Source organism: Neomonachus schauinslandi, chromosome 2 (genome assembly GCF_002201575.2).
Source record: "Neomonachus schauinslandi chromosome 2, ASM220157v2, whole genome shotgun sequence".
Classification (NCBI taxonomy): Eukaryota; Metazoa; Chordata; class Mammalia; order Carnivora; family Phocidae; genus Neomonachus; species Neomonachus schauinslandi.
The window spans coordinates 101,146,351-101,164,140 of record NC_058404.1 but is presented as its reverse complement, the minus strand read 5'-3'; the positions used below and the strand labels follow the sequence as shown (position 1 = coordinate 101,164,140).

Below are 17,790 nucleotides of genomic sequence, written 5' to 3'. Positions count from 1 at the left end.
TGTTGAACAGGAATGGTAAGAGGAGTCATCCTTGCCTTGTACTTTATCTAAGTAGGAAAGTTTCAGGCTTTTCACCATTGAGCATACGATTTTAACTATAGATTTTTGTAGGTATTATCAAATTGAGGAAATTTTCCTCTATTCCTTTTTACTGAGAGTTTTTATTATGAATGGGTGTTGGATTTTTGTGAAATGCTTTTTCTGCATCTTTTTTTTTTTAAGTTTATTTTTTATTTAAGTAATCTTCTACACCCAACATGGGTCTTGAACTCATGCCCCAAGATCAAGAGTTGCGTGCTCTTCCAACTGAGCCAGCTAGGTGCCACTTTTTCTGCATCTCTTGATAAGACCATGTGATTTTTTACAAGGATTGTGATGGATTGCATTAATTTGGTTGCCTAATAGGAGAAAACTTCCTATCCCATGTACATATGCTCCCTGGGATGATGCTCAACTCAACATACATACAAAAATATTAATCATTTTAAGATGGAAAATTTAAAAGATAAACAATTTTCTTTTCGTCAAGGGGATGAAAAGTGGAAATAGAAGGTAAACATTAAAATATTAGAATTATTGGGGTGCTTGGGTGGCTAAGTTGTTAAGCGTCTGCCTTCGGCTCAGGCCATGATCCCAGGGTCCTGGGATCGAGCCCCGCATCAGGCTCCCTGCTCAACGGGAAGCCTGCTTCACCCTCTTCCACTCCCCCTGCTTGTGTTCCCTCTCTCACTCTCTTTCTCTGTCAAATAAATAAATAAAATCTTTAAAAAATAAAAAAAAATAAAATATTAGAATTATTTCATGGATGCCACATTGCCGAGGCAACAAATGATAGGAACTCTACCCCAGGGTTCCCTGCCTCATTTTTTTTTTTTTTTAATTTGTAGGACAAACCTTTGCTGTAACACTCTTTATTATTAGCATGCATTCCTTATTTTTAAAATTTCACCACCTTTATTTTTTCTTTTATTCTTTTTTGTTTGCAGCACACCTAAATGTAAACAACAAAGTTCACATTTTTGATTGAAGAAATTAGTCCAATTTACTTTTTTCCCCTCAAATACATTTTCTGAGATATATAATTACATTTGTTTAATTATATACATAATGTTTTTAGTCCTTATAAAATGTTCTTAATAAATACCTATCTATATATGCAGTATTATCCCTAACATATATATATATATCTCACATATATATATATCACACATATATATATATATATATATATATATACATATATATATATATATATATATATACATATATATATATATCTGTGTCAGTGAAATGTAACATGGCTACAGTTCCCTATTAAGGATTGAATTAATGATTAGAAAAAAATTAACTGTTTTATCTTTTTTTAAATGCACAAAATAATTATTATTTTCCTCTTAAAGTGATTGCCCCAGACCCTCAATTACTTAATCTGTTTAGGTGGGGAGCAGCCTATTCCTCTTTGGAATGAACATGATGGAACAGCAGATGGAGATAAGCCTAAAATTCTGCTCTATTCCCTGAACTTGCAGTTTAAGGTAACATATAAGTAATTATACTTTTCAAAATATTTTTCTAAGTATTTAATGTATTCTAGTTATAGGAAATTCATATGATACATAAATGTGCAAGTAGAAAATAAAAATGACATATGACCGCATCCACTCAAGAGAAAAAGCTTTAGCAATTGAATGTCCTTTAGGACTATTTCTCTTTGTATTTTTATATATGCATATATTTATTACATTTTAGAAGCCTTGAATACCTTTCCATGCCAGAACATATAGATCAACTTTATCTTCCTGAATAGCTATTTATTATACAGTTGCTGGTAAATATTTTTATTTTTTTCTAATTATTACAGTTATAAGTTACTCTGTAAGAAATACTTTGTACATTTGTCCAATTAACAATAATACCTTAATAGAAACCTTAATGTTTCCAGTACTTAAGATATCAGTGTTAAAAATACTATTACCAAATAGTTAACTATAATTAATGTATTTAACTCATGAACAGTTCAGATGTTAAATACAAAATGTTAAAATGAAATTTAAATGCTAAAAAATTTCCTACTAATATGAGAAATTAAAGAATGTTGCCAGTTTTATCAGCTTATTAGATAGCCCATATGTGTTATAAAATGTGGCTATTTTATCATATTGAAAGATTTCATTTGAGTGAGTGCCTATTGTTGATTTAAGATTCTTTTTTTTCCTCCTAACATATAATCTGCTAGGGTATTCAAGTAACAGCTACTACTCCATCAATGAGAGCTGTCAGGTTTGAAACTGGATTGATAGAGCTGGAACTTTCGAATCGACTTCAAACCAAAGCTTCACCAGGGAGTAGCAGCTATCTGAAACTGTTTGGTAAATGCCAAGTGGATTTAAATCTGGCATTAGGACAAATTGTCAAACATCAAGTGAGTACAGAATATGCTGATATTAGAATTTTGGCTTTTAAATTTTGTATATCAATTTGAACTACTTTAAATATTACTATACTTTAAAAAAGTATTTAACATTCCTAAAATTTCTAATTGTAAATTGGAGTGAAACCTCATTTAAGAAGGCCTTTACAATTTTAGTTTGTCATTTCATTGTTTTTGGGTGGTATATTGCTATAATTTAGTGCTAATGCAGTCACATGAAGCTTAATTCAGCATCTTCAATTCCTCTTGATTTTGTTAAGAATTATTTTTTTATTTCAGCATTTTGAACTAACTTTGTTCTTAAAATGTCTAACTAAATTCTTAAAATGTCACTAAGTTTCTTAGCTGCCCTGTTTAACATTGACAAGTTTTGCATACTGTAATGCTAAACATAAAAATTTTACATATGCCAGGTTTTACACATGTATGTGCATATATGTTACACATGTATGTGTGCATGTGTATATATGTCTATACATATATGTATATATGTGTATAGAAAGTTTTACACATATACACACATAGAGCAATAAATCAGATTCTATTTTATAAAAATATAATTTTCACACCTCATTGGAGCATTTTTTGTTATTGTTTTTATTTTGCTAGAAATTATTATGTAGATTTTAACCTTTTTCCTTCATTTGAAGAACTGATTAAAAGAATACCAGTCATACTTTCAAAATTGAAAGGCTATATTAAAGATTACATGGAATAAATGAAGAAAAATTTTTTGCCGTCTTTAGAAAAACAGTAATTTTTTCCAAGTGGAAACACATGTTGAGAGGAAAAAGGATCTAATTATCTTGAAACAGTTAATATGTTGACATTAAAAATATGGACCTCAGTCTGGGAGGGAGAAGCAAGATGGCAGAGGATTAGGAGACCTAAATTTCGTCTGGTCCCAGGAATTCAGCTAGATAGGGATCAAACCATTCTGAACACCTATGAACTCAATAGGAGATCAAAGAAAAGAATAGCAGCAACTCTCTGAACAGAAAAGCAACCACTTTCTGGAAGGTAGGACATGCGGAGAAGTGAATCCGAGCGATCTTTGGGAAGATAGATGGTGGGGGAGGGGGCCTCCGTCAGTGCTACTGGCAAGTGATAGAGCAGCAGAGCACAAAATCGGAACTTTTACAAGTCTGCTCCGCTGAGGGACGTAGCTCCAGTGGCTAAGCAGGGGGTGGAACCCTCGCTTGGACAGTGTGGTCTCAGGACCCTCAGGGTCACAGAAAGACCGGGAGTGCCTGAGTGTGGCAGAGCTCCCAGCAGGGAAGCCGGCTGCAGAGACGGAGCCGAGGAGTGGGCTCACAACTCAGGGTTGCCATTAACCGTGATCCGTGACACAGTTGGGCCACTGCTCTTCCAGCAGGGACCCAACAATCAGCAGATCCAGGGAGACTCCCTTTCCTCCCCCGGGAGGAGCGGCGTGGGAGCGCACCGCAGGGATCTTCTGGGTTTGGAGACTCCACATGGGGTCGTGTGCCAGAGGTAGAAATGCTTGGTAACAGGCCGGGTAAGCATGGAGTGCAGCCGGAGACCGGGGAGATGGGAGTGATTGACTGCTTTTCTCTGGGGACACACTGAGGAGTGGGGCCCCGAGCTCTCGACTCTTCTGGGGTGGAGATTGGGAGGCCGCCATTCTCACTGTCATCCTCCAAAGCTGTACAGAAAGCTTGCAGGGAACAAAAGCTCCGAGAGCAAACCCCCCGAGCACATTAGCCTGGCCCCCGGCAAGGGCAGGGCAATTCCGCACCCCCGCAAAAACATTTGAGAACCACGGCGATAGGCCCCTCCCCCAGAGGATCAGCAAGAACAGCCAGCCAAGACCCAAGTTTACTGATCAATGAGAACGGCAGACCACCAGCACTAGGGGAATACAGCACATACAATTCATGGCTTTTTCCCCCCTGATTCTTTAGTCTTTCAAAGTTAATTTTTTTAATTTTTTTTTTTTAATTTTTCTTTTTCCCTTTTTCAACCAACATCTTATCAATCCCTTTTTTAAAAAATCTTTTTTATTTTTCATTGTTAGAGTCATATTCTATCCTTTCATAGTAGTTAACGTTATTTTTGGTGTGTATATATATATATATAAGTTGTTCTCTCTTTAAAATTTTGATATACAGTTTCTTCTAACAGACGAAAATATACCCTAAATCTCTAGTGTATGGCTTTGTTCTAGTCTCCTGCCTGATCACATTCTCTTCCTTTTTTTTTTTTTAATTCCTCCTCTTTCTTTTTTCAACCAACTTCTTATCAATTCCTTTTATAAAATCTTCTATAATTTTCATCTGTACAGTCATATTCCATCCCTTTTGGTATTTACCCTTATTTTTGTACATATATAAGTTTTTCTTTCTTTAAAATTTTGGGAGGCACTTTCTTCTAACAGACCAAAATACACCCAAAATCTAAGGTGTGGCACTGATCTATGTACCAGCGTGATCAAATTGGATCATATTCTTTTTTCTTTTTTTTAATCTTTTTCTTTTTCTTATTCTTATTCTTTTTTCTTTCTTTCCCTTTCTTTTTCCCCGGTTTCAGGTCTCTTCTGATTTGTTTAGTGTATATTTTTCTGGGGTCGTTGTTACCCTCTTAGCATTTTGTTCTCTCATTCATCTATTGTCCTCTGGTCAAAATGAGAAGACAGAAAAAATCACCTCAAAAAAAAGAACAAGAGGCAGTACCGACTGCCAGGGACCTACTCAATATGGACGTTAGTATGATGTCGAACCTAGAGTTCAGAATGACGATTTTAAAGATACTAGCTGGGCTTGAAAAAAGCATGGAAGATACTAGAGAAACCCTTTCTGGAGAAATAAAAGAACTAAAATCTAACCAAGTCAAAATCAAGAAGACTATTAATGAGGTGCAATCAAAAATGGAGGTTCTAACTGCTAGGATAAATGAGGCAGAAGAGAGAATTAGTGATATAGAAGACCAAATGATGGAAAATAAAGAAGCTGAGAAAAAGAGAGATAAACAACTACTAGATCACGAGGGCAGAATTCGAGAGATAAGTGATACCATAAGACGAAACAATATTAGAATAATTGGGATCCCAGAAGAAGAAGAAAGAGAGAGAGGAGCAGAAGGTATATTGGAGCAAATTGTAGCATAGAACTTCCCTGATTTGGGGAAGGAAACAGGCATCAAAATCCAGGAGGCACAGAGAACCCCCCTCAAAATCAATAAAAATAGGTCAACACCCCGACATCTGATAGTAAAACTTATGAGTCTCAGAGACAAAGAGAAAATCCTGAAAGCAGCTCGGGACAAGAGATCTGTAACCTACAATGGTAGAAACATTAGATTGGCAACAGACCTATCCACAGAGACCTGGCAGGCCAGAAAGGACTGGCATGATATATTCAGAGCACTAAATGAGAAAAATATGCATCCAAGAATACTATATCCAGCTAGGCTGTCATTGAAAATAGAAGGAGAGATAAAAAGCTTCCAGGACAAACAAAAACTAAAGGAATTTGCAAACACGAAACCAGCCCTACAAGAAATATTGAAAGGGGTCCTCTAAGCAAAGAGAGAGCCTTAAAGTAACATAGACCAGGGGCGCCTGGGTGGCTCAGATGGTTAAGCGTCTGCCTTCGGCTCAGGTCATGATCCCAGGGTCCTGGGATCGAGTCCCACATCGGGCTCCCTGCTCTTTGGGAGCCTGCTTCTCCCTCTGCTTCTCTCTCTCTCTGTCTCTCATGAATAAAAAAAAAAAATCTTTAAAAAAAAAAAAAAAAAGGGCGCCTGGGTGGCTCAGTCGTTAAGCGTCTGCCTTCAGCTCAGGTCATGATCCCAGGGTCCTGGGATTGAGCCCCGCATCAGGCTCCCTGCTCAGCCAGGAGCCTGCTTCTCCCTCTTCTACTCCCCCTGCTTGTGTTTCCTCTCTAGCTGTCTCTCTGTGTCAAATAAATAAATCTTTTAAAAAAAAAAAGTAACATAGACCAGAAAGGGACACAGACAATATACAGTAACAGTCACCTTACAGGCAATACAATGGCACTAAATTCATATCTTTCAGTAGTCACCCTGAATGTAAATGGGCTAAATGCCCCAATCAAAAGACACAGGGTATCAGATTGGGTAAAAAAAACAAGACCCATCGATATGCTGTCTGCAAGAGACTCATTTTAGACCCAAAGACACCCCCAGATTCAAAGTGAGGGGGTGGAAAACCATTTCCCATGCGAATGGACACCAAAAGAAAGCGGGGATGGCAATCCTTACCTCCGACAAATTAGATTTTAAACCAAAGACTGTAATAAGAGATGAGGAAGGACACTATATCCTACTTAAAGGGTCTATCCAACAAGAAGATCTAACAATTGTAAATATCTATGCCCCTAACATGGTAGCAGCCGATTATATAAGCCAATTAATAACAAAAGCAAAGAAACACATCGACAACAATACAATAATAATGGGGGACTTTAACACCCCCCTCACTGAAATGGACAGATCATCTAAGCAAAAGATCAACAAGGAAATAAAGACTTTAAATGACACTGGACCAATTGGACTTCACAGATATATTCAGAACATTCCATCCCAAATCAACAGAATACACGTTCTTCTCTAGTGTCCATGGAACATTCTCCAGAATAGATCACATCCTAGGTCACAAATCAGGTCTCAACCAGTACCAAAAGATTGGGATCATTCCCTGCATATTTTCGGACCACAATGCTTTGAAACTAGAACTCAGTCACAAGAGGAAAGTTGGAAAGAACTCAAATACATGGAGGCTAAAGAGCATCCTACTAAAGAATGAATGGGTCAACCAGGAAATTAAAGAAGAATTTAAAAAATTCATGGAAACAAATGAAAATGAAAACACAACTGTTCAAAATCTTTGGGATGCAGCAAAGGCAGTCCTAAGAGGAAAGTATATAGCAATACAAGCCTTTCTCAAGAAACAAGGAAGTCTCAAATACACAACCTAACCCTACACCTAAAGGAGCTGGAGAAAGAACAGCAAATAAAGCCTAAACCCAGCAGAAGAAGAGAAATCATAAAGATCAGAGCAGAAATCAATGAAATAGAAACCAAAAGAACAGTAGAACAGATCAACGAAACTAGGAGCTGGTTCTTTGAAAGAATAAACATGATTGATAAACCCCTGGCCAGACTTATCAAAAAGAAAGGGAAATGACCCATATCAACAAAATCATGAATGAAAGAGGAGAGATCACAACCAACACCAAAGAAATACAAACAATTATAAGAACATATTATGAGCAACTATATGCCAGCAAATTAGATAATTTGGAAAAAATGGATGCATTCCTAGAGATGTATCAACTATCAAAACTGAACCAGGAAGAAATAGAAAACCTGAACAGACCTGTAACCACTAAGGAAATTGAAGCAGTCATCAAAAATCTCCCAAGAAACAAAAGCCCAGGGCCAGATGGCTTCCCAGGGGAATTCTACCAAACATTTAAAGAAGAATTAATACCTATTCTTCTGAAACTGTTCCAAAAAATAGAAATGGAAGGAAAACTTCCAAACTCGTTTTATGAGGCCATCATCACCTTCATCCCAAAACCAAAGACCCCATCAAAAAGGAGAATTACAGACCAATATCCCTGATGAACATGGATGCAAAAATTCTCACCAAAATACTAGTCAATAGGATACAAAAGTACATTAAAAGGATTATTCACCCCGACCAAGTGGGATTTATTCCTGGGCTGCAAGATGGGTTCAACATCCACAAATCAATCAATGTGATACAATACCTTAATAAAAGAAAGAACAAGAACCATATGATCCTCTCACTAGATGCAGAGAAAGCATTTGACAAAGTACAGCATCCTTTCTTGTTCAAAACTCTTAAGAGTATAGGGATAGAGGGTACATAACTCAATATCATAAAAGCCATCTATGAAAAACCCACAGCAAGTATCACTCTCAATGAGGAAAAACTGAGAGCTTTACCCCTAAGGTCAGGAACACGGCAAGGATGTCCGCTATCACCACTGTTATTCAGCATAGTATTAGAAGTCCTAGCCACAGCAGTCAGATAACAAAAAGAAATCAAAGGCATCTGAATTGACAAAGAAGAAGTCAAACTCTCACTCTTTGCAGACGTTATACTTTATGTGGAAAACCCAAAAGACTCCACCCCAAAACTGCTAGAAATCATACAGGAATTCAGTAAAGTTGCAGGATATAAAATCAATGCACAGAAATCAGTGGCATTCCTATACACCAACAACATGACAGAAGAAAGAGAAATGAAGGAGTCGATCCCATTTACAATTGCACCCAAAACCATAAGATACCTAGGAATAAATCTAACCAAAGAGGCAAAGAATCTGTACCCCGAAAACTATAAAATGCTCATGAAAGAAATTGAGGAAGACACAAAGAAATGGAAAAACGTTCCATGCTCATGGTTTGGAAGTACCAATATTGTGAAGATGTCAATGCTACCTAGAGCAATCTATACATTCAATGCAATCCGTATCAAAATACCATCCACTTTTTTCAAAGAAATGGAACAAATAATCCTAAAATTTCTGTGGAACCAGAAAAGACTCCGAATAGCCAGAGGAATGTTGAAAAAGAAAAGCAAAGCTGGCGGCATCACAATTCCAGACCTCAAGCTCTATTACAAAGCTGTAATCATCAAGACAGTATGGTACTGGCACAAAAACAGACACATAGATCAATGGAACAGAATAGAGAGCCCAGAAATGGACCCTCAACTCTATGGTCAACTCATCTTCGACAAAGCAGGAAAGAATGTCCAATGGATAAAAGACAGTCTCTTCAACAAATGGTGTTGGGAAAATTGGACAGCCACATGCAGAAGAATGAAACTGGACCATTTCCTTACACCACACACAAAAATAGACTCAAAATGGTTGAAAGAGGGGCGCCTGGGTGGCTCAGTCATTAAGTGTCTGCCTTCGGCTCAGGTCATGATCCCAGGGTCCTGGGATCGAGCCCCGCATTGGGCTCCCTGCTCAGCGGGAGGCCAGCTTCTCCCTCTCCCACTCCTCCTGCTTGTGTTCCCTCTCTCACTGTGTCTCTCTCTGTCAAATAAATAAATAAAATCTTAAAAAAAAAAAAAATGGTTGAAAGACCTAAATGTGAGACAGGAGTCCATCAGACTCCTAAAGGAGAACACAGGCAGCAACCTCTTCGACCTCAGCCGCAGCAAGTTTTTTCTAGAAACATCGCCAAAGGCAAGGGAAGCAAGGGCAAAAATGAACTATTGGGACTTCATCAAGATAAAAAGCTTTTGCACAGCAAAAGAAACAGTCAACAAAACCAAAAGACAACCGACAGAATGGGAGAAGATATTTGCAAAGACATATCAGTAAAGGGCTAGTATCCAAAATCCATAAAGAACTTATCAAATTCAACACCCAAAGAACAAATGATCCAATCAAGAAATGGGCAGAAGACATGAACAGACATTTTTCCAAAGAAGACATGCAAATGGCCAACAGACACATGAAAAAGTGCTCAACATCGCTCGGCATCAGGGAAATCCAAATCAAAACCTCAATGAGATACCACCTCACACCAGTCAGAATGGCTAAAATGAATAAGTCAGGAAATGACAGATGTTAGCAGGGATGCGGACAAAGGGGAACCCTCCTACACTGTTGGTGGGAATGCAAGCTGGTGCAGCCACTCTGGAAAACAGTATGGAGCTTCCTCAAAAAGTTGAAAATAGAGCTGCCCTATGACCCAGCAATTGCACTATTGGGTATTTACTCCAAAGATACAAATGTAGTGATCTGAAGGGGTACGTGCACCCTGATGTTTATAGCAGCAATGTCCACAGTAGCCAAACTATGGAAAGAGCCAAGATGTCCATCGACAGATGAATGGATAAAGAAGATGTGATATATATATATATATATCAGCCATATCATGCAGCCATCAAAAGGAATGAAATCTTGCCATTTGCAATGACGTGGATGGAACTGGAGGGTATTATGCTAAGCAAAATACGTCTATCAGAGAAAGACATGTATCATATGATTTCACTGATATGAGGAATTCTTAATCTCAGGAAACAAACTGAGGGTGGCTGGAGTGGTGGGGGGTGGGAGGGATGGGGTGGCTGAGTGGTAGACATTGGGGAGGGTATGTGCTATGGTGAGCATTGTGAATTGTGTAAGACTGTTGAATCACAGACCTGTACCTCTGAAACAAATAATACATTATATGTTTAAAAAAAAAAAGAAGATAGTAGGAAGGGAAAAATGAAGGGGGGGGAATCGGAGGGGAGACGAACCATGAGAGACTATGGACTCTGAGAAACAAACTGAGGGTTCTAGAGGGGAGGGGGTTGGGGGGGATGGGTTAGCCTAGTGATGGGTATTAAAGAGGGCATGTACTGCATGGAGCACTGGGTGTTACACGCAAACAATGAATCATGGAACACTACATCAAAAACTGATGTAATGTATGGTGATTAACATAACATAATAAAAAATGGACCTCGTCCTAGCTTTTCTATAACTTTATGTATGACTTCATATTTACGTCTTATTTACCCATTCATGTTATGTATTAATTTCAGGTGTTTATGGTACAGAATATAAGGAATATATCATTGATAAATAAAATTGAGAAAAATATATGATAGCTCTTTTGGTGAATAATACCATTAATGGTGTTAAAACTTTTAGGTTTTTTATCAAAACATTTTCCATTACTTGGTTTTATTGAGCGTTTAATTTTATTTTAGGTTTATGAAGAAGCTGGTTCTGATTTTCATCAAGTTGCCTATTTTAAAACCAGAATCGGATTAAGAAATGCCCTCCGAGAAGAAATCAGTGGTTCTTCAGATAGGGAAGCTGTGCTTATTACCTTGAATAGACCCATTGTTTATGCACAGCCTGTGGCCTTTGATAGAGGTAAGATAAAGTCCATTAACACTATCTTGTTGGATTTAGAAATATTTTAGCAATGTTGGATAAAAATCATCTGTAGTTTACTAGTGTAAATGCTTGACAGCTAAATGTCTCCTAAATCTGAAATATGAGCATCCAAAAAAAGTGTTTTGCTTATTCCTTTCAGTTTTTAAAGTTACTTCTTTTTAAAGTCATTTGCTTTCTACATGGATATATAGGATGTCTGATTCAGAATTTTAATTGTAATTCTAAGTTTTTTGGTTTCAGAAACTAATGCACCCATTTGTTTTGGCACTGTCTTTATTCATTTATTCTGCAAACATTTACTGTCTGGAAGTGGAATACAAATATAGAAAACAGGATTCCCTGCCCTCAAGGACCTCTCAGTCCAGTGGGAGAAAGCAAAGTATACTGAAGAGAGGAGTTAGAGATACCTGTTCTCATATCTGAGGGAGCCTTCTAACTTTGCCTGTGCTTCTTAGAGGAGAAACTAATTCTTCAGATTTGACTTGGAGTTAGGAGTTCACCAGGTAGACAAGGAAATGAAGCTAGTCTTATTTACCTTTGTATCTGAAGGTCTAGAATAGTGCCTAGCTTATAGTAAGAACTAAATAAATATTTACCAAATGAGAGGGAATATGAATGAATATATATTAACACAGAGGTCTAAAACATGTAGCAGCTTTCATAAATAATAGGAAGTAAGACTGAACAGATAGATAGGGTCTAATTAATGTATATTGGGCATATATGTTGGAATTGTAGAAGTAATGAAGAACCATTTTTGAAGCCATTTAAGATTTAAATTAGTGGTAGGCATTGGCTGGTAATAAGTCTATTAGAAAACTATTCTTTTGGCAGTGTTATGGATAATGTTTTATTTTGCTAAATTCTGTGCACTTTTTTCATTTCACATCTAACTAACCTTTCATCAGCTTTCAACAACTCCTTAAAATACTTTTTACTCTTTGTGTCCATGACACTTTTCCTTCCGCTTCCCTAGCCCCTTCATTTTATCTCCTCTTTAGGCTCCTCCTTCTGTACACTGCATTAAATGAGGGTTTTCCATAAGGTTCCATTCTTGTTACAGACTCAGATGTCTTGGCCTCTCTTTGTAGGTCCTATCTTTTTGATATATACTCCTACTGTTATGTACGTCTCCTTCAAGAATTTTTAACAGTAGTAACAGTAAGCTCTACAAGGTCAGGGACCATGTTCTGTTTTCATTTCATTTTTATTGCATCCTAGTGCATAGCATCTAATAGGCATTTCACAAACAATTTGTTAAATGAACAAATGGACCTGGAATACTTTCTTCTTTCTGCCATTATGCAGTTGCCTGCTTTCATTTGTCAAATTGACTGTATCCTCTTAGATCCTTTCTAATTCTAATGCTATAATTTTCTCATGGGAGTAATTTTTATTAATCAGCTAGATTTTGAAGCTACTGAGTTTTACTTGCCTTCTAGCTTTACAGCTTTGATTTTAATTTTCTTTCCACCCCGCCTTAATTATGAAAAGCTGTGCTATTTTGGCTGAATTATAAAGCTGCCTATGACAACTGGAATGAACAACGAATGGCTTTACATAAAGATATTCATATGGCTACAAAGGAAGTGGTAGATATGCTACCGGGTATCCAGCAAACATCAGCCCAGGCCTTTGGGACTCTCTTCCTCCAGCTCACTGTGAATGATCTGGGAATATGTTTGCCCATCACAAATACTGCACAGGTACAAAAAATCAAATCATAGTCCAAGATTAAGAGCACAACATTCTACTAACCATTTCTTTGTATATGGAGTATAATAATTTTTTCATATTAACAGTTTATAACTTGAGTTTAGTAAATAGCAAGTAAGATTGGGTTCCTTTAGCCATTATTCATCCACAGTGTATTAAATATGAATCTCATGAGACTTTGCTCTGAAGCACTCTGCCACAGAATTGTGATGAGATTGATACCCATCTGATAAATCTTAATTTTTACCTTGAAAATAAGCAGCTTAGTTTTCAGAATTGTTTTTTTAAAGATTTTATTTATTTATTTGACAGAGAGATAGAGAGAGAACACAAGTAGGCAGAGTGGCAGGCAGAGGGAGAGGGAGAAGCAAGCTCTCTGCTGAGCAGGGAGCCAGACGTGGGGCTCGATCCCAGGACCCCAGAATCATGACCTGAGCCAAGGCAGCCGCCCAACTGACTGAGCCACCCAAGTGCCCCCAGAATATTTTTATTGTTTTGTTTTTTAGCAAATAGGTCTTTGGCATACACTTGTTAATAAAGTAGAAGCAAAAGAACATTTAAGAATACTGTTTAATAATGTTCAGTAATCTCATCTAAAATAGGTTAGGGGATTTCAAAATGCCTTTAAGCTGCAATATTTAATGGTAATGAAACTTCCAAGTTATGTATACCAGATGAAGCAAGAATTTTCATAATTTATGGACACGCACATGAGACAAAAAAGGGCAAAAACCCCTATCAGGCCTAAGAGGTTACACTTATATCAAGTACAGAGGTCTGTTTCACTGTTAAAATTTACCTTAACCTGTAACCAGTTGTTGAATGAATTTAACTTCTAGTATTTGTTTAGCAAGACATTGTGAAGAAAAACTCTGGGTCAATGATTGGCAACATGTAGTAATTTATGCCTCAGGAGTTGAAAAATGGTGATTTTTTAATGGCATTATGGACAGAGCACAGGAAAGCCATATACACCAGAGGCGGCTAAAACAGAAGCTTGAGATAGAAAACTAGATGATTAGGGGCACCTCAGTGGCTCAGTTAAGTATCGGACTGTTGATTTCAGCTCAGGTCATGATCAGGGTAGTGAGATCAAACCCCACATGGAGACTCATGTGGAGCCCTGCTGGGGCTCAATGCCAAATGGAGCCTGCTTAAGATTCTCTCCCTCTCCCCCTCACCTGCTCGTACTCTCTCTCTCTCTCTAAAAACAAAACAAAACAAAACAAAAAGCCCCCCAAAACGAGAAATTAACTTTTTGTGAGTTTTTTAAGATTTATTTATTTATTTGAGAGAGAACACATGCATGTGAGTGGGGGAGGTGCAGAGGGAGAGGAAGAGAATCTCAAGCAGACTCCCCACTGAGCTCAGAGCCCCACCTGGGGCTCAGTCCCACGACCCTGAGATCATGACCTGCACTGGAATCAAGAGTCAGACACTTAACCGACTCAGCCATGCAGGCACCCCTACCTTTTGCGAGTTTAAAATAAAAAAAAGGATGAAGACAATTATATGGTATCACTCATATGTCGAACATAAGGAATAGTGCGGAGGACCACAGGGCAAGGGAGGGAGAACTGAATGGGAAGAAATCAGAGAGGGAGACAAACCATGAGAGACTCTGGACTCCGGGAAACAAACTGAGGGTTACAGAAGGGAGGAGGGTGGAGGGATGGGGTAACCAGATGATGGGTATTAAGGAGGGCACGTGTTGTGATGAGCACTGGGTGTCATACGCAACTAATGAGTCATTATCAAAAACTAGTGATGTACTATATGTTGGCTAATTGAACAATAATAAAAAGATGCACGTGGCAAATGTATTCACTTCAACAATTTAATTTTTTAAAAGTAGACATCTTTCTAAGCTGCTTTTTAATGAAGATTTCTAGTCTTGACTTTTTCTAAACTTTTGTTCCTATGAATCCTGTGAGAATTTCCAAATTTAAAACGTTCTATCTTTTGTCTTTTTTTTAAATATATTTTGCAGTCTAATCACACTGGAGATCTTGACATTGGTTCTGCTTTAGTACTGACCATTGAAAGTACTCTCATCACTGCTTGTTCTTCAGAATCTCTGGTTAGTAAAGGGCATTTCAAAAACTTTTGTATTCGTTTTGCTGATGGCTTTGAGACGTCGTGGGATGACTGGAAACCAGAAATTCGTGGCGATCTAGTGATGAATGCCTGTGAGTGTCTTTTATTTTCTGCATGAGGTTTAGAATTTTTTAAATTAAAAAAAACAAAAACGGTGTCTTCATTTGTAATACCATAGGATGCTTAGCTATAGGAATGTTATTGGACTTTCTGAAATAAGGGCTATTTTTAGTTGAAGGTAGGTCATATTTGTGAAACACTACAGCTTTCCATAGTTTTGGTAAATCAACTAGGCATTCTTCTTGATAGTCTAACATTTGAAGATTCGTTTACTACCTGATTTTTTCCTATAATTGATTAAAGAATGACCAGGTAAAGCATCTTTGCTCTGTGGGGATCTTCAAAGGAAGTGATAAATGTGCAGGATCCAGTTCATCATATAACATAGAATAACAGGTTGTAGATAACCAGGAACAGGAACTCCAGCCATAAAATAACATTGATATGAATAAATTCGTGTGTCTAAAGTTGTAAGCTACAGTGTGTGACTTGTGTGAATTCCTCTGATTCCATAATACTTAAGGTTGGGTGTAACTAAAGCTGTGTTTATATACAGTTTCGAAGATATATGGGTTTATTTTTATTTTAATATATTTGAAGGTATATGGGTTTATTTTTATTTAATATATTATAATAATATAATATTTTAAAATATTATAGCAGAGTTAATAAATCATCATTGATCTTCTAATAAAGAAAAACTACATTTGAGGAATTAAAGGTTGCGAACTAAAATTCCTCAGCGAATCTCTAAACCAAAATTAATAATTACTTTACAAAAGGTGGTATGCTGTTGTTTATGCAGTATTTTCCCTTCCCCACTGGAAGAAAATCTTCTTTCCAGTTCTGGGTCTTCTTTAAAGAACAAGAAAACTTTTCATTATTTTTATATCAAAAATTAAAGTTTTGGCATTCCATTTTGATTAAAACTTAGATAAAATTATAGGTGAAATTCTGGTTTTGACTGCTTCTTACTTAGATAATTCATAGGTATAATACTGGAATTTCTGTGAAATACTTGAGATTACTAAGAAGACTTGATATCAAAGTACTTGTGCCTAATATCCACAAGAACAAAAATAGCCTTCATCAGAAATCTTAACAAATAAGCTTTTATACAGTTGTTATAGTGATTTTTAAAAGTCACTATAACTCTTTTGTCTGTTTTTTTCTTAAATTTAAATTACTGATCTGTAGTAAGATGAACTTTGCCTTTTTTTTTTTTTTTAGAATTTTTTTTTTTAATTTATTTATTTGAGACAGATACAGAGAGAGAGAGAGAGAGTAGGAGCAGTGGGGAGAGGTGTGGGGGGGGGGGAAGCAGACTCCCCACTGAGCAGGAAGCCCGATGCGGGGCTCGATCCCAGGACCTGGAGATCATGACCTGAGCCGAAGGCAGACGCTTAACGACTGAGCCACCCAGGCGCCCCGAACTTTGCCTTTTTTATAATCATTAAAATGGATAAATATATTTGGAAGCAAAGAGAGAATACCATTTCCTTAACAGTTTATTATAAAGGGAAGATGCCTGAGAAATATGCCTCTGAATCAAAATCAAAAACATGTATTAAAAATATATAAACAATAACTCAGTACCTCAGTGTATATTATACCAACTAAGTAGAATACTAACATGCTGATAATTGTAATAATCATGGTTTATTTTAGGTTTTGTAGGATACTAAATGACTTGTTTTTATAACATGCTTTTTGTTTGGTGTATTGGGAAGGAAGCAGAATAATTGGTTGTTTTATTAATATAAGTATTCTAAATTATAACAGGGGCAAATTAGTTTTTATTAGTAATAATAAATAGAATATAAATGGCATTAAATATTTTTGACAAAACGGTCTGAATTAGGGTAGAGAAACAAAGAAAGTAGAGTTATGCTGTAGGATTTTTTTTTTTTTTTTAACAGATCATTTTAAAATCAGGCCCTAGAAAAAAGATGGCCCAGGGGAATTGCCTCTCTAGGGTGATAATGTTTTCTAGGAAATGCAGTAAAAATTAGAAAGGACAATCTGTGGGTAGAATTCAAAGGACCATATAAGTAGATCAGAATCTTTACTAACATTTATTTATAAAAATTATATAAACCAGGGGCACCTGGGGTGGCTCAGTCGTTAAGCATCTGCCTTTGGCTCAGGTCATGATCCCAGGGTCCTGGGATCCAGCCCTGCACCGGGCTCCCTGCTCAGTGGGAAGCCTGCTTCTCCCTCTCCCACTCCCTCTGCTTGTGTTGTTCCCTCTCTTGCTCTCTGTCAAATTAAAAAAAAAATAATAAATCTTTAAAAAAAATTTATATAAACCATTAAAACTTTGAAACTGTAGCATGGGGGTGGGCGTGTAGAAGAAGTTTGAAAGACTCCAAGCTCTATGTTAACACCTGGGTAACATTAGGTCGAAAGAGCAGGAAAATTGCTATCCTGGCTTCAGATTAATGGTTGATCCAACTCAGCATTCTGTCTCTGACTCAGAGACCATAGGCACAACAGGGAAGAGGCTAGTTGATTCCCTTCTCCTCACTTTGAGGATTTGGATCTACTCCTAAAAATCTTAAT

The 17,790-nt window shown here is 37.1% G+C and overlaps 1 protein-coding gene across 1 annotated transcript in view; it reads left to right on the top strand.

Annotated features, from left to right (window-relative positions):
* KIAA1109 (KIAA1109 ortholog) overlaps positions 1–17,790 on the top strand; it is a 205,648-nt gene that overhangs the window by 139,636 nt on the left and 48,222 nt on the right. Inside the window, exons 54-58 of the mRNA XM_044912884.1 lie at positions 1,438–1,535; positions 2,237–2,422; positions 11,163–11,331; positions 12,850–13,061; positions 15,062–15,260. Of these exons, the coding sequence (XP_044768819.1) occupies positions 1,438–1,535; positions 2,237–2,422; positions 11,163–11,331; positions 12,850–13,061; positions 15,062–15,260 (864 nt within the window). The remainder of the gene's footprint in view (positions 1–1,437; positions 1,536–2,236; positions 2,423–11,162; positions 11,332–12,849; positions 13,062–15,061; positions 15,261–17,790) is intronic.